Here is an 18713-nt window from a genome sequence, read left to right as displayed (position 1 = left end):
ATTAGGTGGAGCTTCAGTACAGCCTTACTCTAATTCTTACAGTTGCATGTTTAGACATGGGATAATCTCTTGCTCTCTTTTTGCTTAAAGGCAATTCCTAAACTCCCAGGCCAACAGTATCTAAAGAGGCTTCTGATTTTTCATGCCTCCATTTTGGGCCTGTGCTTTGGGTCATGTTTCAATTTCTTCATGAGTGTGCTTAGTTCCTACTTTGACAAACAGGGCTGGCACATCTCAAAAGGCTCACTCCAAAGTCGAGGCATTTCAGAGGAGTGGCTGTTTGTGTATAATTAATTGTTATTTACTGAGCTGCCAGTGGGAGACAGTCTGTAGCACAGAGCTCTGTGCCACCCAGCAGGTCACAGTTCCAATGTTTTGGGTTCTCAGTACTGCTGGATTGCCACTGTTTAAACAGCAAAGGTAGTCCCTGACCTAACATCTGCCATGAAGGGGCAGAGAATTTTGTCCTTAAATTTTCCTTGCTCTGTGAGTAATCCATGTACGTATCATTAGCTGCAACCTGGAAAGTCTCAGTTGCTTTTACTTGGCGTGGTGAGTATCAAGATCCAAGCACGGCAGGAAAACAAACGCTATGACTGCAGCTCTGCTGGGCCCCTCAGAAAATATGACTACCCTGCTTTTGCGGCTGTGGATTCTTCTGTCACTGTTCCTTTGGTTGACATTGCCACATTACACAAAATATGTAATTTAAAAAAGAGTCGTCTACTAAAATATAAAACAAAAGCCTTCCGGATTTGTCAGCTGAACTGAAGCAGTTTTTATTGCTGCACAGGAGATAATAATAATAAAAATAAACAAAAAACCCCCCTCATCAGAGGCTTCACAAGAGACATGAGGCACACGGATGGGCCTTATTCAAAGCAGGAATTTAAATGCAGTGGAACAAATGACATTTGATAATCATATCCCAAATACAGAAAAATCTTGCCTCCACAAAAATGCTAAATGCTCTTTTGGCACCATTGTCTTAACCTTTGATCCTTCATTGTGCAAAGCTCTATACTCTTTGCACCTAGAGACCCAAGGTTTTGTTTTTTCTTAAAAAACCCACTCACACTCGGGAGAAAATACACGAAATAAGAAGCAATCTTACATATATTTTGCAGCAACACACTGGACTAAAAAATCAGAAAAATCCACTACCCAAGTATCTGAGGGATGTAGTAGCTACCTGATTCAAGGAAACAGGCTATGATTCCACAACAGCATTCTCCACGCACTATCAACACTGAAAAAATATACAGTCTTGACTTTTAACCTTATCCTATGAATCCATCCCACATCCTTGTGCTTCTAGCCTCATTTCCCACAGAGAATGAAATTTCTGTGATCATGCCATCTGGCTGTCTATCAGCCAGTATGTTCTGAACCTGCTTTCTATCAAGCTGACAGAGGGATCGGGGCTCAAAGAGAATTGAGTGCCTATGAAATTCATGAAAATCAGCAGCTGGGTCAAAGATGAAGATCCAAATGAGTCCCCTGGCTAAGGGAGAGGTAGGCAGAACCCAGCCGTTTTACACACTGCTTGCTAATGTCAGTCATCACATGTGTAGCTCTGGACTCACCAGAGCAGATGGTGCTTCTTCCTCAGTGAGATCAAGGGCTTACAGTTGGTGCAGGGAGTAGTACAGGCGAGGGAAGGAGAGGAAGAGGCAATAGAACACTCCAGTAGGAAAGCAAGTCTCATTAGGTACACAGAACAATGCATTTAATGGTAAATTTCTACTTATTCACATAACTGTGCAGCTCCTGCAGTTCCTGAGGGGCCTGCAAAGATGTGGGTCTGTTTCTTACAGAGAAGACTGACAGGCAATCACTACCTCTTCACTCCAACACACAAAGCCTTTCCACGGAGCTACCATTGCTTCCAACTGCTCAGGACGGGAGTGAAACTCAAAGCAGGTTCCAGGGCTCTGGAGACAATAGACTTGCTCTTTGAAACCATAGAAAGAGTATTAAAATTTAGGACGGAAAGTACAGTCCAGTTCAAAGTTTCCCTAAAGAAAAAAATCCCAACCAGGGAAAGTTTAGAAACAAAATTATTTCTCCTCCCCTAGCAAAGGGAGTTTCAGTTTTTGGTTTTTATATCGTGCTCTCCTGCTTCACATAGTGTGCTGTGGAACAGCAGCTGAGCTTGCAAATACTTCTGGAGGAAAAGGGCTGTTTTCCTTGAAGCTATGCCTGTCCTGGAGGGAAAACCTGTGTGTTTTTAGGAGTCCTGTATTTTACATAACTGAGGAAGAATGTTGTTTAATATCACCTTGGCAAGTGTGTGAGGCATGTACATTTCTCAGATTAAACTGAAGCCTGACCCCTTATGCTTACCTTCAGTGCACTTCTGTGTAGCCAAACTTGTGACCCCAGCCTTAGGCATTGCACAGCCCCTCCAGACTACATCTGGTCAGGATGTTATGGGAAGGATTGCTCTGGGCTGACCCACAGCAGAGGCAGGAGCTTACTATGGTTTGCTCACTGGGGGTTTCCCCACAGTGAAAAGGGAGGTAGAGAAGGTTTTTGCCTCTTGACGCGTTTATGAAGGGTAAATACATAGCTCTGCAGGACTCACAGAAAGAAGCACTTGGGTGAAAGCTGAGTGCCCTTCTAAAGGGTGGGCGTGGTGTGTGACTGACTCATGGGGGCAGAAAAGTCATCATTTTAGGGAAGGATAGATGTGAAATATATTAACTGGTGCCCTCTTCTCTTTAAGATTTCCTTCAGCATCTCCCCCCCCCACTTCTGTCTTCTCAAGGACTCTGTTATTTCACATAGGAGAAAGAAGTGAGACCAGGATTTTCTCTCACTCTCAAAAGATCCACTGGGATTTACATTTTACCTATACCTTCTAAGTAATGGATTAAGGTCCTTGAAACCAGAAAATATGAAGAGAAAAATAAAGCTTAGAGCCTGTTATATTTACCATGACGGTCAATGAAGATAGAAGCAAAAAGCTTTAAAAATAACTGGGCTATTTCAATAGTGAGGTCCCTAGTGAAATTGCTGTCTCTGACTTCCTTCACAGAACAGAGTGGAGTTTCCAAAAGTGTTACCCACCCACAGCATTTACTCATCTGAGTTGGACTTTTGCATGGTGAGGACTTGCCAAACTGACTTCTCACAAAGTTTTCTAGAGGTGATTTGGATTTAGAATGCCCAGACAGAAGTGGCTTCTGGGACCCTGGTTTTTAAAAGAGGCTGACCATTCACTCTCCACCCTACAAATCTCACCCCCCCTCCTAAATAGTTTCTCTCCATCATGATCTCAGTAGCCTAAAGACAGCAGCCACAATGGTTTTCCAAAAATAACATCAGCAACTTTCAGTTTCAGGATTTGTAAATGCTTCTGTGATCAACCTTGGACTTCCTCAAAAATTCTCCAGGGGGAAACAGCTCTCACAGATCACAAGCAAAGGATTTCCCTGCCTCCCTCCAGATATCTAGAGGGGATGTCCAAATGGTTCCTCTTCTGGGAGCTGTCTTGACTTTTTTCCATGATGAAATTTTCCAGCACATAATTTGGTAAAATTATGTCAGTACAGATGCCCTTGTTTGTCTTGAAAATGACAAAATATACTAAGAAGAGGTGCTGTTCTACATGTGGAGTTGAATGTGTAGCACTACAGAAATACAGATTGTATTGCTCAGCCGTGCTGAAAACTCCTGCTTAGCCCTTAGCCCCAAGTCAAAACATTCTTGTGGTGCTATGACCTCAGGGCTTAAATGTGGTTTCAGAAATGTCACTTCATAAGGCCAACCTTTGCACAGACTCTGTTCTGTTAGAGCTGCAGAGAGAATGTTGAGAGGGGATTTTGGGAGGCTGACAAGCCCTTTCCCCTGCCATTTTGTCGCTCAAGAGAGATTCTTTCAGTGCTGATTTTGGTGGCCTTTACACCAACCCACAGTGGTCAAACTTAAATCTGTTCAGACAAGCACAGAGGGATGGAAAAGGAAGAAAAAACGGAGGTGAGGCGCTACCAACGCAAGCGTCTGCAGAAATGGGAGTGACCTGACACATTTAGGGGGAGGAGCCTTGTTTCCTGCACGTAGGGATTTTCCCTGTGACAAACCTCAAGATAAGTCTGGGGCATTCCTCAGTCTGCCTTCAGTAATATCACTGTAGAAGCAGTAGCAGTTTCACTCGCCTCTCACAGTCCATCCTGCAAAGAGGCACACTGTTGCTGTTCTGTGATTTGAGGCAGTAAAAGCCATGTCTCTGGTAGTCTACACTCTTCTCATCATCCTGTGCAATGGTAAGTGGGCAGCCCTGCATTTTTCTTTCTGGTCTTTATTTTGTGGGGATATGTTTTGGGAAAACAGGAAGGATTTACATAAGCAATCTTTTTCAAATGTGATATGTACCTGTGCTTTGCAGTTTGGTGCTTGATCCATGGGACTTCTGTGGAAGTTGCTGTAAGGTGTGCTGAAGAAGCACTCCTGCCCTGTAAGGTTCTTCAGGACACCTCAATCACCTACCAGACAGCATCTTGGTATAAAGTAAGAAAAAAACCTAAGTTACTTGAGCAGTCTGCTTTGCTTTCCTACCTAATGCTGGCTTGTCTTGTTCAAAATGGGTTGCTTTCTGGAGCGGCATTCTCCTGTCAGTGCAGCAGAGATAAGGCAGCAGTGCGAGCATTTGAGCCGATCACGAAAAACAGATGCTTTCCATGCCATCGTAGACAGACTATTTGAGTGTGATTCTCTGAATTGCTCTTGGCCTGCTTTTCTATCTAACTAGTGCTGGCTTCCATGTATCGGAATTCAGACGATGCCCCATGTGCAGCCTGCCAATTACTACTCCAGAGAAGAGTCTTTCCAGGATTCTCTTCAGAGCAAAAAATGGCATCTAAGCCTTGCAATATCAGTGATGTTCCTTGGTTAATTCTCCTCAAATAGGAGCTGATTTTTTCTTTTAAATAGAAGAACTAAAAAAGTACTTGCTATTCTTTAGGAAGATTTGACTAGTGAGGGGGGCATAAGGGCAGGGTGTGCAGAAGGCAGATGCAGAGCCGGAAATTCTGAGTTATCTCTTTGTAGTCATGAAGTAAAAGTCACATCTTGACTGCTCCGATTCAGAAATCCCATCTCCAGAGCAGGAGAGCCCTGCTGACCATCTATTTGCAGGAGGGGTTACATGGATCAATCAGCTAATGAGCTGAAAATACTGATCAACATTTTCAAGATAAAATTTCTTAGAGAGGTAGAATGGCCCAGTGGTGAAAGAAGTTACTGTTGACATTCTGTATGGCACTGTGTATTCGCATCTTAGTGCATGATTTCGGTTTACAGTGTGAGCCAAATTAACAGGAAAAAACGAAGGTTTTGTTCTCCTCCATTCCCCACTCCCAGCCATACACTCCTGCCAATCTTGGTGGTCCTCTTGTTGCCTATTAAGTCAACCTTTTGTTGCTTGTTATAGTAGTGGAAAATCAATCTGTGAATAAAGATTTTGTGGGTTAAAGCATTGAATTACTTTCCCATGTGATGGTAGAGCAATGGAAGCGAAGGGAAAAAACCCCTATTTATGGTGGGTGAAAACTGTTAATTTATCTCTGCCAGAACATAAAGCCACAGCCTTGGCTTCCTCAGCAGTTTGGTCAGATATAGTTTTAAAACCATTCTCTAGGGTAAACCAACAGTGTATTTAGATAGGGTTTCTGTGGTTGAAAATTGCAATGCATCTGAATTTCATTGCTAGTACAAGAATGAGCATCTGCCTACTGACTAGATGACAACTGCATCCCAAAAGAGTTGTTTTGAACATCTGGCTAACAACCCACCACCAAGTGCAGCATCTATAGTCTTCTTTTCCAAAATGCTGAACTAAGCATGTGTGAGAGACAGAGAGGAGAGAATAATGCACTTTGTTGAATTTTACTATGGGACCTGGGATATAAGTCAACTTATTCTTTTTTGATTTCTGCCTCTAAAGCTGGATAAGTATCTGTATTTTCCATCCAGATACATGCTAATTGTTTAAGGCTCCATTTTTCTCACAGTGTCTAAGAAGGGCAGAGAACTCATTGAATGCAAACCATGGAGTCTGGTGGACCTGGAGGAGTTAAGCAGAAATGGAGAAGTGGTAGGGGGTGGGGGAGGAAAAAATACAGAGGTTGACTGGATTTGAGAAATATTGTCCCCAAACCCAGTGTTGGAAGTCAACAAAAACAGGCTGAGGTGTGGTAATCCTCCAGAAGCACATCCTTCTCTGAGTTCAATGGCAGCTGGGAGGCCCAGGCAGCAAACACCATTCCAAAGCCATTGCCCTGATGAAGAAATGTAAGGAAGGCATGTAGACCCATTTCCTTGTTTTCTTGTAGCTCTTTACAGTTCCACCTGGGCACAAAATGACTGCATGTGCAGGGGAGGGTGGTATTTGATAATGCTTTTTGTGTGGGCTCCTTCCTCAGCAGTCCTCACTAGTGCTGCTTCCCTTTGCAGAAGTCAGGCTGTTACAGTCCAGACTGCCAGTGCATGTCCCCTGCCCTGTCCCTACAACCTCCTTTCCCTCCATTTTCTCCTTGCTCTTCCTGCTTCACCCATTTTGCTCAGGAAAAGACTGTTTTCCCAGTGTCAAGCATGACAGGACCTCACACGTTTTTCTCTGCTGACACAAGAAGTTACAAAAGTCTAGCTATCATCAGCTCTTGCCACAGTGCTCAAGGGTGATAGCACCAGCCATGGTACCGAAGTCTTCCTGGTATTCGTCCCAGGAGAGAGGTGAGAAGGGGGGATAGGCAGGTGGTGATGCTTGCCCAAGCCACATTTGCAGCCATATTGGGAAAAGCAGAGCACCAAATCTAAAAAGCCTAACTTCGAGCAGGAAGAAGTAATTTAGGCTCAGTATTTTGTGCTGAAGAAGCAATACTTCTACTTATGGGCCTAGATAAATAGGCAGCAGCTTGAAGATCTCTCCCCTCACCTCGCTACACTCTGACTCTGTGCTGCTGTCCCCACTCAACAGTGCAAAAGGAGGGTGGGGGGATGGTGGAGTGTGACTGGGCTACCCAACATTGGTAATTAATATGTTATTTAGAAACAACTACTGAAGGATTAATCAATAAACACCACATATACCCCCAGAGGGCTAATTAAAAGGTAATTCCAACAAATGGTATGAAATTTCAGGCTGTAAAGTTCAAGCAGCTGTTAGGTGAAATCTTTTGTATGAGGTCACTTTGAACTGTGAAGTAAATGCAAGCAATTAACCTTTGTTTCTGCTGCTTTAAAAAAAATGATGGTGGCAACATTACAGTGCTGCATGTGCAGCTGTTTGCACAGGATGAGTGTTTGGTGAATGAACCCCTCCTTCCCACTGGCATCTCTGCGTGCTCAGACCAATTAAGTGGTGCTTTTAAACAGTTTGTTACAATTTGCTAAAAAAAGAAGAGATATTATTTAAAAGTACTTGCTTTTTCAGTTCTGTATGGAGAAAACTGTTTACAGGACTTAATATTCTCATGTAAAAATCCAACTGGATGTAAAAAAGAAGGTTTGCATTCAGTAATTCCTTCACTTTTGCTAATGTCTCATACTGCACAAAAATAGCGTGGATGTGTTTCTCTGTTGTGCATCCAGGATCATTGGAGCTAATTATTCTCATGCAAGAAGTCACCTCTGTAAGTAGTTCTGTACAGAATAGGACCACAGTCAGTCAGCTCAGCCAAAATAGTTTTAACTCAGAAATAGTTTTTAACTAGGCTGGCCAAACACACTGGGGAGAAGGTAGAGCACCAAGTCCTCCTCCAGCCTGATGCAGCTCTCATCCCATTCACTGTGTGGCCATGAAAAAGAGAACTCATAATGATGGTGGTATTACAGTGTGGTACATTTTTAGGACTGCTGGGCAACCTACATGCCATAAAACCATATATAAGCAGTGTGGAAGTTTCCTAACTGAGAACTGAAAACTAGGTCATTTTTGCCTGAGCACTCAGGCACTGGGAATTGTCTATGGAAATACTGGTTTTAATCTCTATGGCCCACCTACAAGACAAGAATCTGTGTAATGAAACTTTACTTACCTTTCTGCCTCATAGGGATATTGAAAACTGAACAGTTTCTCTTTCTGCAGAACACTGAAAATGAGAACCACTTCATAAAACCTGATAATTATCACTTTATATCCAGTTTGAAAACCAAGTTTAAACACACACAAATGAAGTCCCAGTGGATATTTTGCTATTTTGTTCATGTGATAGCCAGAAAAGTCTTAATCTAAAACAAATCTTGAGGAAGAGGAAAGAAGGTTGTGCTTTAGAGGACAGAAATCTGTTAACTTTATAACATTTCCCTGAAAAATATAAAACTGGGGCAGAATTACAAAATAAGAATAAAGATTATAGACATTTAATATTAATTGTACCTTTCTTCAAAGGAAATAGCTTCTGCTAAATGTGCTTGTCTGTGATCTATTAGCATAGGTAAATTACTTCAGTCTAACTTCTAACATATGCAAAACAGTGAGTGAAATGCTCCTCAGACATCTATTCATCCCCAAGTAGTTTCATCACATCGATGATTTAGACAGAAAGGGAGCAGTGGAAATTATTTCATGATCAAAACAATTCTTTGCCTGACATGCACTGGTGCTGGATGCCCTTAGCTAAAAAAAACCCCAAACTAACCAAACAATAAAGAGACTGTGTGACTGAGTCTGAGTCAAAGGGCTTTTCCAGCTGGCTCATATGTCACACATAGTTCCTTCACTGTTGTTTTGGGGTTGGGTTTTGGATTTTTTTGGGGTTTTGTTTTATTTTTTCTTCTCCTCTATGGCACACTCAGAGTTCACTCACATGTGCCCACAATTTATATATGTTATTTGCAAATTTAACTTTGGTACCTCTACATGACACTGTATAGGAACCATATGGATGCACCTTCAGCACTAATTGAATGTGAAAGTGCTTTTGTGCTGAAAAATACACCTATTGAGCGGTTTCAGCTCAGTTGTGTTTCATTATATGTTGGCTATTGGGCATGGCCAAAATTCTATATATTTTGCTTTGGAAAATAAATTCCTTCTGGCCATATGTAGGTTTTAGCTCTCTATAACAGAAATTTCAACTTGGCCATTATGCCTGGTATAATTTTAAACAAAACCATTTTTACAACCATCCCACCCTCAGAAGGAAATAATTTGATGTTAATATGTTCCACCTTTAAACTGACATCAGTTTTGGACCTGAACCATTTTGTTTGAAATAAAATTTTGCTTTTATGGGAAAAGTGGATTATACTGGCACTTTGATTTACCTGGAAGATAACCTTAGTGTGGGAAAAGTTCAATGAGAAAGGGTATTTAATGAGAGCAGAGTTTACAACTGCTCACTCTCACGTGTTAATGGTAAAATTAAAATTTAATTGATTAGTTGGGTGCAAGTACCACAGCGTGGGTGAATTGCCTTTGTTTAGTGGTACTACCATATAATGCTGCAGCACTTTGCAAAACTGCAGCTAAAACCCAGACAGTTAGGACTGAGAGAAGTGTTGCTCCTCCTTCTTCCACCTTTTATTTAGTTCTCTGAAAAAGAAATATTTGCTGAAGAGCACTTAAATTTTGGATGTCTAATTATTCTACCTATTTCTCATAATTCATTCAGTCAGAGAACAGGAATATATCAGCTCAGTGGTATTTTCAATCAAACATATCTCTTTTTAATATCCCCTGTATCAGCACCACTGTTCTTATCAAAAAGCTCCGGGCTAGGAGAAACTTAATAAGAATCAGTCAATTGATTAGAGAATATATGTGGGAAAATCACAACCTCTTTAGACCAAGTGTTTCCAAGCTTTTGGGAACTATAATAATTTTCAATTACAGTCACTAAAAAAAGACAACTAGAGCTAGTTGCTCACGGCTGTGTCCAGTTTAGTTTTGAATATTTGAAAGGATACAGACTCCCCATCCTCTCTGGGCAGCCCATTCGAGTGTTCAACCACTCTGACAGTAAAAAAAGCTTTTCTTGTGTTTAAGTGTAATTTCCTTAATTTCAGTTTGTGCCCATTGCCTCTTATCTTGTCTCTGAAGGCCACTGAGAAGAGGCTGGCTTCGTTTTTTGCATCCCCTTGGCAATCAGGTTGAATCAATATTGATAAGATGACCCTGAGCCTGGTCTCCTCCAGGCTGAATAATCTCTTCTACCCTCTGCTCATATGTCAGGTGCTCCAAGATACTAGTCATCTTTGTGGCCCTTAGCTGGACTCTCTCCGCTATGCCCATGCCTTTCTTGCACCAGGGAGCCCAGCACTGACCCCAGCACTTCAGGGTGTGTCTCATTAGGGACCGAACAGAGGGGAAGGATCGCCTCATTTCAGCATCTGGTGAAGATGTTCTGCCAAGTGCAGCCCAGGACTATCAACCTTCTTTGTCACAAGGGTTTGTTGCTGATTTGTGATCAACTTGGTGTCCACTGGGACACCAGGGCCTTCCCAGCATGTTGTCCTCAGCCTGTTTTGATGCCTGGGGTTATTCTACCCCAGGGACAGGACTTGGTGTTCCCATTTCTTGAATTTCACAAGGTTCTTGTCAGCCAATTCCTCCAGCCCATCAAGGTCCCTCTGGATGGCATGACCCTGTGGTGTATCAGCCACTGTTCCCAGTTTTATGTCACCTGCAACTAGCTGAGTACTATCCCACTGTCCAGGTCCTTAATGAAAGTGTTGGACAGTATCAGCCCTTGGCAGGAGCATTTCTTCTCATTGCTATGGAGGAGATGGAAAAAAACAGACTTCTGTAGGGTTTTTTTCCCCAAGCTAATTTCTGAAAGTCTGTCACAGACATTGCTGCAGGCCAATGTATATGTGACAATAAACATAAACTTGCATTTCTTTTGTTTTTTTAATTTTCTTAATGGGTAGTTTTATGCAGATAGGCAGAATGATGCTGGCAACCTGCAGGTCCCTGTTTCCCAGAAAAAGTCTTGATTCAGTAGCCCCCATCAGACAGCATGGAAACGAGGCCCTTTTTATGCAAATAGATTCACTAGAATTTCTACCTGTCCCCACTTTTGAATTGTGGTAAAGCCATTAGCAGCAAAAATGGGAGCAGGAACAGACCACCTTCCTTTTCTACTCCCTTTGGAGGTCGGGAGCAGGGGAAGCTGGCATGCTGCAGCTGGCTTACCAGCAAAGTGTAAAGAAAATGAAACACAAATGAAACCTGGGCAGAAAATATTTTTTCACTGATTGGGAAAGGCATGGTCCCTACACAAGTGGATTGCTGTCACTGACACCGCTTGCTTCGATCCCTCTAAGCATGTGTGGAATTAATTAGGTAAAACCCCTAGCAGTTACCTTGGGCTGTGGTATCACCTGGAGGACACTTGGCATGAATTAGAGCTGGTTTATCATAAAAGCTTGAGCTGCAAAATGATCTGTCTAGTGATAGTCTGCCAAGTAATTCACAGGAGGTGGCAAACAAAATGGCATTTTTGTAATTTTAATTAGGTTTGAGGGGAAAAGAGGTCAGCTTGAATAGAGCAAGAGGCAGAACGATGACCTTACTGAACATCTCACGGACTTCCTTTTATAAAGCTGGGATATGGGGACACACTGCAAATTTGCTCAGATGTTTCCTCTCTAAGAATTTTAAAAGGGAGGGGGAGGGGTTTTTTTATAATAAGATAGCAGGAGATAAGACTGCGGCGGAAATACGCTTGGTTCAGGCATCAGAGAAGGGCTTGCTGTGACCTGAGTAGAGGTGGATGCGCTGCCTGCAGAGGCTGGAAAAATGCCACCAGATGTCTCTGCAGCCTAAAAAATGTTGGGACGCTGCTGGGCACAGAGCACCCCCACAGACTGCCTTGCTTGCCTTTGCCCTTCAGTAAAGGGGAGATTTAATGAAGAAAGAGATGCATGCAACCCCCCAATTAAACCCACACATATGACCCCTTCCTCCTCCTCCTGCCCAAATGCAAGGTTTGCAATCCCCATCCAGGTCACCACCGGTTTCACCACAAGTGGCAGAGTCAGATTAGACCACAAAGTAACTTTTTCTTCTGTTTTGGGGAAAGGCACGTTGTTAGTGCAGCTTCATCAACACTGTTTTGCCTTACATGGAGCGGGTCTGTGTAAGGCAAAATTCTGATTGGCTTGTCACCAGGGTCACCATCATTCTGCTTGTGACAGCAACTGAGCACCTTAAAAAGCTTTGGAGGCAATAACCAATCCTATCCCTCAGTGTTCCTGTCAAACAGGGAAATTAAATCATTTACCCAACATTTCACTTGGAATAAGCACATAGTCAGGCATGGGATACATGGACTTTATTGACTTCTCCCTTATATGAGCAGTGCTGATTACAATTGCATACAGAAAGATCAAAGTGTTTTCTCATTCCCAGATCTTAGCCACAAGAACTGCAGCACCATTTGCCACCCAAGACAGCAATTATTCATGCTACCAGTGAGTTGAAAAAAGAAAAAAACACCCTAAAACAAAACTAATTTTCTGTGTGTAGCTCCGACCTTCTATCTGCAATTTAGGGCAATGCAAAGACCAGACAGGCTGGTTCTCCTTATTGCCCTGTGGGCAGTTTTAAATTTCACTGAGGAAGGGGATGGTAAGGGAAGGGAGAATGGCAAAAATTGGATTTGAGGGAGGTCAGCTATATCCACTTAACTGCTATTGACCGAGTTGTAACCAGAGCTGAGCCCAGCCTGGGTATGGAACTCCTCTGGCCACATGTCTGACAATATGCAGGGCCTGAAAATACCTAAATCCCTGTAGCACAGTGAAGCCCTTATAGCCTGAAAACCACCATACATACGCTTGTAGCTGCTTGGGGCTGGGTGTAGTAAGAAAGAGAACCTGGGGTAAATTTATGGGGGGATTAAGAGGAAGAAGGTACTTTCTTCCCTCTTTCTGGGTAATGTATGGAAAGTCCCAGGGAATTACTGCTCTATGTTTCAGTTCATGCACTAAAAAACCTGAAACCTTTCTGAGAAAGAATCTTTACAATTACAGAAATTTTGTGTTTTAGTGTCATTCTCCAGTTCCTGAAAAGTTCCTCAACTTGCAGCTTGTTTTACACCATTTTAGGGCTGCAAAAAATATCAAAATATAATGGAGCAGCAGGCCCATATATCTCTCCAGACTCCCAAGTGTGTTTTCCTCATGCGAACACATGAAAGGGAAACCAGATACTCCTAGCCTCAGTATGAGAAAATTGTGTTAATTTTAATAACTTACAGTGTAACTGTTATACCCCGATGCAGTAGCTATATTGATAGCAAGTAAGCACCAACATACAACCCAAAAATGTGTCTATTAAAATAAAATAATAATAATAAAATGTCCTTGGCTTACATTAGTTATAGGTTTGGCTGAAATACTGAGCCTTGGACTTATGAGCTGGCTCTGGCTCTGCTGGTCTACAAAAAGACTGAATTCATTACTTGGGAAACCTTCATGGAGGGCATGCTGCCTCAAATCCCTGGGAGTGACTTCAATGAATAAGAATGGACATGGGCTAATTCAAACCCTTCTCCCATCTTTCAAATCAGCTTAGTGATTTCTCTCTTCTTTGTGGTTCCTAGCCAATTGTCATTTTCAGTGCATCCTATCACCCTGCAATACAAACTGTTCTGGGAATACACTTCATTCCTCCAGCAGCCTCTCAGCAATGCCAAGGAATGTAGCTCTTCTGGTTATTATTAAGAAATTCAACATACAAATGCTCCCCAAGTGTACCAGAACCTGCTTGTGACCTTCACGCAACTGAATCTGAAGGAGTCAAAGCAATTTTTTGTTCTTTGGTTCCAATAAAGAGTGGAAGGAAGGGAAGGGGAGAGGGGGAACCCCCATTCCTCCAGAGAGGCATCATGGTTTCAGGCATCAGCTGCACAGAAAGTGGCACAGGGAAGGGCAGTTTCCAGGGCTGCATTCCCACACAAGGAACTCTGGGCTGTGGGACTGCTGGGAGAATGCCAGCCCATGCTGGCAGAGGCATCGCGCTGTGGCATGCTGGCTGGGTTAGCAGGATTAATTCTCACCACTGCATGGCAGAAAGTGTGCTAGCAGGGCAAGCACAGGCAGCGGTGGAGCTTACCTGCCTGCTGCCATGCTCTCCTGGGGACCTGTGTTCCCCAGAGCAACAGATAAGCAGCTGGTTAGGGCTGCCTCTTGCTGCCTCAGCTCCATCCCCACGGACTGTCTCTCTCTATCTGAACTCTTCTGGGGCCTCTGCATAGGCACATTGAGAGCAGACTCTACTGCTGCCTTTTATCATGTTGCATCCCTACCAGGCTTGTATCCAGGTGAGGCGTCTTAAGAAATTATTACGGAATAGCTCTATAGTACCTATTTATAAATGTAGGGTCCATTTAAGCAAAAGCCCTTATACTTTCGGATTGTGAGCATGAACGCATTAAATGGGTTTGAGGTTATGTTCCCCTCCTCTCTTTAGCCTCTGCATTTTCAGCCATAAGCTGGCTTTAAAATTTTCTTTCTCCTGAAACTGAGGATGACACTGTTGCCCAAGAAAAGACATATATTTGTGTTTTCCAGATGGCTGGAGATGGCAAAGGAATAGCATGGGAAGTCCTTGATGTGGAATCTCGTTATCCAAAAGAACTTGGGGGGTCCTTGGAGCTCTCCAACGACACCTTCTTTTCACTGAGGATCAAAAATGTTACCAGCCAAAACAGCGGGATATATAAGTGCACTTTGGGGGAACAGAATGGGGAACACAATCTAAGCAGCACAGTCACATTAAAAGTAACAGGTACAGTAGAAAGCTTCAACTGTTCCATGCTCTATATGGCATTTCATGAAGGTAACAGTTTAAAAATATTTTACAAACACCAGAATAATGTTTTACAAACACCTTTCTTTACGTTTTAGGTTGCCCTGGAATAGAAAAAGAAAAATTTAAAAAGTACAAGAGTGAGCTCTTCATGCTGACTTGCCTGGGGATTTTTTACTTGCTGCTCATCTTCTTTACCTGTGTAAGTAACTCGCTTTTTCATAATCAAAGCAATAAAAACAATAAAAACCCCCCACTCATTTTCTGTGCTAGCACTACTTTAGCACAGCTGGTCTGAAGTTGGTGTTCATACTTAATTTATGATCAAACTCAGGTTTGATCACAAGGAACACAGGATGGAGTTCCAAAGAGATAGGACATTTCACTGCACCCTGATATAACTAAAACCATCAGTCGTTTTTCTGCACCTCACTGCCCATTTCTGTTTCTAGTTACTCTGTGTGCAAACTACTCATCAGGTTATGGGTACAGCAACAGCTCTTCTGGTTTGGTACCTGGGAATAGCATTTGCCTCAGATGGAGGCACAGGCCCATGGGATCCCTTTCCCACCTGTAGCATTGCTTTGTGTGGTGGTATGATAGACATGTTCAAGTCCACCTGTATTTTGCCTCAGTTTTCACACGTCTAAAGTGGTGACAACCCCTTTCACATGGGCATTTTTGTGAACGCCCATCTTTCTTGTTAAACAGACATTTTCAGACACATGGGTTTTATCCACACCTTTAATGCTGACTGGTAGTTCTGGGACAGGAGGGGAGAGGAGGTACTCGGGAAGCTCACTCCATAGAAGCAAAACTATGCTTTGTCTGCGGTGGCAGTGAGGACACCCCCTCGTGCAGAAGTCTCTGCCTCCTGGCTCCGAGGCAGCATGAGTTTTGGGTGTTGATACAGTGCATCACTGGCTGCCTTTGTAATTAAAAATAAAACAAAACCAATCCCAGCATTTTGGGAGGTCAAATTTAACTTCTGCTGCCTATTTCATATTTGCCATCTTGTTTTGCTTCTCAGCAGATGAATCATAACTGTTGATTGGAGAATATCTAATTAGCTGAAACTAAATGTAGCTTTCCATGTATCTTCAGGGAGCAATTAAATTTATGCCTGTCTCTTTTTTAGATTGACAATTCTGCCAGTAATTTGTGCTGTTCAGACTAAAGTTTGACAAGACAAATCTTGTAGGAATTTGTTAGGATGAAAGTATGAAAGCAAGGATATCACTCAGAAGAGATAGATGCCCCTGTTCTCAGTGTCCTGAAAGAATTTCAGATCTCTACAGAAATCTGTCCTTAGCTTTCATTAAAAAAACAGTCCCAGTTTTAGTGCAGTTATAAAAGGCAGAGCTGTGTAGTGAAGATAACCACTCTGGTGGAATTATGTGTATCTTACTCTTGGGTGAAGTCCAGTCTTAGGTATTAACCTAGCTTTCATCGAAATTTAATATTGCCCTGATCTCACAAGTGAGCTTCATTATTTAAAATTCCTGGTAAGTTCTTACATGTTGCCTTGTCCTCTCCTTTAGTGGAGATTGTGCCTTATCTCCACTAAACTCAGCAGCGACATTCAGTTTAGAAGTGGTTGACAGGACTGGAGTTTTACTTTGATAACTTGATGAAAATATTTCGGGCCCTGGCTTGCATTGAAGGTGGGTAGAAGCATACTTGAAAGAGCTTGATGCAAGGCCTGTTGAGATGAAAATGTGAATAAAATATAAATTTCCTTTTGTCACTAAGGCTTTTGTCCTATAAAATGCATTGATTTCGGAAGAAACAGCAGTTTTTCTTTGTACTGGGTGCTTCTGGCAACAAACAAATGGAAAAGGTATATGGTTAGCAAGGAGAAAAAGCAGAACTTTCAAAATTAATTTTTTTTAAATTGCCTTTCATAGGGATTCTCAGTTTTAAGCTTTCCTTTGTGTTCTCTCTTTTAGACATGTCTAAGAAAAGAGAGTATGTCTCCCAGTTACCAAAAAACCAGACCAGATATGAAACACATGCTCACCCTCATCAATGTACATGAAATGACAACTTTCCAGGATTTAAACAGCAACAGCGCTTGCAAAAATGAGCTTACTTCAAGTTCTGTCTAAGTTGATGTTGATGACACTGTGGGCTTATCAGTAAATGCAAGCTGGATGGCTGAATGGTATGGAGAGGAAATGAATGATAATATATGGTCTCTTCAGAACAGCCTGAAAGTACAGGTAACTTGTCAGTGATCTGTTTGTGCTGGACAAGCCTTCGACAAGCACTGTTATGCACTACAGTAACTTTTGAGAGTTAGTCAGCTAAGAAATACCATTACAGCTACACAACGTGTTACAATGCTGTTATGAAGTTGGCACCAACTTTATTTCACTCTGCTGTGAAGCCCTCTTTTTCTGAGCAAGAACACACTTATAATATGAAGACCAAGTTATAGGGAGGCCATGGCAGTGCAAAGCTGGGGGATTAAGCTCTTCACTGAACTGATAGCTCTCACCTTTCCAAAGCAAACACAACAGATGGTGCGGTATGAAAAGCTACGTGTGTGGGGCTGTCTCCGTTCTGAGCCTGATTCTGGGTGGAGTTCTTTTACTGCAACTGAGCTGTAACTTATCATGTGATGTTTAAGTAAGCTGAAGTGGTAACTTGTCCTGGATGGACTTGTCCTGGATGGATCAAAGCAACATCCAGTTTTAAATCTTGGAGTGACAGACAGGCTGAAACCACTTTTAAATCTTGGAGTTACAGGCAGGCTGAAACGTAAGAAGGGAGAAGATTTTTTCAAAATCTTTCTGGACAGAGATGAACTTTCTATCTCTGCAGGAGAAATAGGAACATATTTCCCAGAGGCATCTCTAGATTAATCCATAGGAAGCTTCAACGAGACTGTTAAATAAGAATGAAGAAGTCTGTGATATTAAGGACATATAAAGATGACTTATTTTGTGGTTTATAAAACATGAAACCAAATGTATGCAACACCTATATCAGTTACACAAGTGATGACCAAAGCCATGGCTTAGAAGAAATCAATTGACTATGTCTTTGCAATGTATTAATTAGCCATGAGATACAGGAATGGAAGATGGGGCATATGAGCACCTACTTTTTGTGCTGACAGGGTGTATATATGTGAATCAAGGACATGAAAAAGCTGAATTCAGGCACACAATAAAGGGAGAGAATATTTGTCCTTTTGGACCGAAGCACAAGACACGTCCTGGAGTCTGCAATGAAGGAACTTCCCTTTATTGGACTGCTGGTGCCGAAGGTGAGGGAAAAGGAGTCTAGAGTGGCTGTGGGTGCTTATGACACAATGTCGGAATTTGAGCCTAAACATGAGAATTTGCATGCCCTTAAAAACACAGTCTTAAAAAAATACTTCAAGAACTGACCAGCAACATTAGAATTTTTAATGCAGTTCAGAATTCCAGGCTGTTGGCAAGGAGGCCCTTCCCATAATCGTTTGGCTAATTTTGAACTGCTCATGGGAAGAAAGCTGCACATCATTCAGTATTGCCTCTGTGAGCAGGGTAGATGCCTACATTGCTGGAATTCAAGAGGCTTGTGACCAGAAGAATGACTTCTAGCTTCAAGGGATATGCAATTTACTTAGAACATAGTAAACTAATGCCACATTTGCTTTTTTTGTAATTTTTACTTATAAATGTGTGTAGCATACTTAAAATAAAAATTCAGAGGTAACCTAGCATTTGGTTTTGTGTGCATATGGCAAATAAACCCAGAAATACTCTGTATCAATTGCATTTTATTTTACAACCAATGAAATTACATCAATTAAGGTAGACACCTAAGGTAGACAAGCCGGCCTTCTGCTTCACCTAGTTGACTTCAGACATCTGGGAATCGCCTGTTCCTGTACCCTTAGGATATGATGTTTAAAAAGTGACCAGAATTGATGGACCCCATCACCTGCAAAAACACTTTT

At 42.2% G+C, this 18713-nt stretch overlaps 1 protein-coding gene across 1 annotated transcript; it reads left to right on the top strand.

The window, feature by feature from the left end:
• The first annotated feature begins 4336 nt into the window (after window positions 1-4336).
• Window positions 4337-18510, top strand: CD83 (CD83 molecule). The gene is made up of 4 exons (XM_064665029.1): window positions 4337-4512; window positions 14524-14740; window positions 14860-14963; window positions 16711-18510. Exons 1-4 carry the CDS (start codon window positions 4372-4374, stop codon window positions 16867-16869), a joined length of 621 nt encoding a protein of 206 aa, XP_064521099.1. The 5' UTR covers window positions 4337-4371; the 3' UTR covers window positions 16870-18510.
• The last annotated feature ends 203 nt before the right edge of the window (window positions 18511-18713 follow it).

Source organism: Pseudopipra pipra, chromosome 1 (assembly GCF_036250125.1).
Source record: "Pseudopipra pipra isolate bDixPip1 chromosome 1, bDixPip1.hap1, whole genome shotgun sequence".
In the NCBI taxonomy this organism is placed as follows: Eukaryota; Metazoa; Chordata; class Aves; order Passeriformes; family Pipridae; genus Pseudopipra; species Pseudopipra pipra.
The sequence above is the reverse complement of the archived record's forward strand: the minus strand, read 5'-3'. Positions and strand labels throughout refer to the sequence as shown.

What these genes read in the sequence shown, in the direction of transcription:
- CD83 (XM_064665029.1), top strand. Translation starts at nt 4,372, where the DNA reads ATGTACCTGTGCTTTGCAGTTTGGTGCTTGATCCATGGGACTTCTGTG. An exon ending in AGTCACATTAAAAGTAACAG is followed by an intron (nt 14,741 to 14,859) that starts GTACAGTAGAAA and finishes TTTACGTTTTAG; the next exon opens with GTTGCCCTGGAATAGAAAAA. An exon ending in TGCTCATCTTCTTTACCTGT is followed by an intron (nt 14,964 to 16,710) that starts GTAAGTAACTCG and finishes TCTCTCTTTTAG; the next exon opens with ACATGTCTAAGAAAAGAGAG.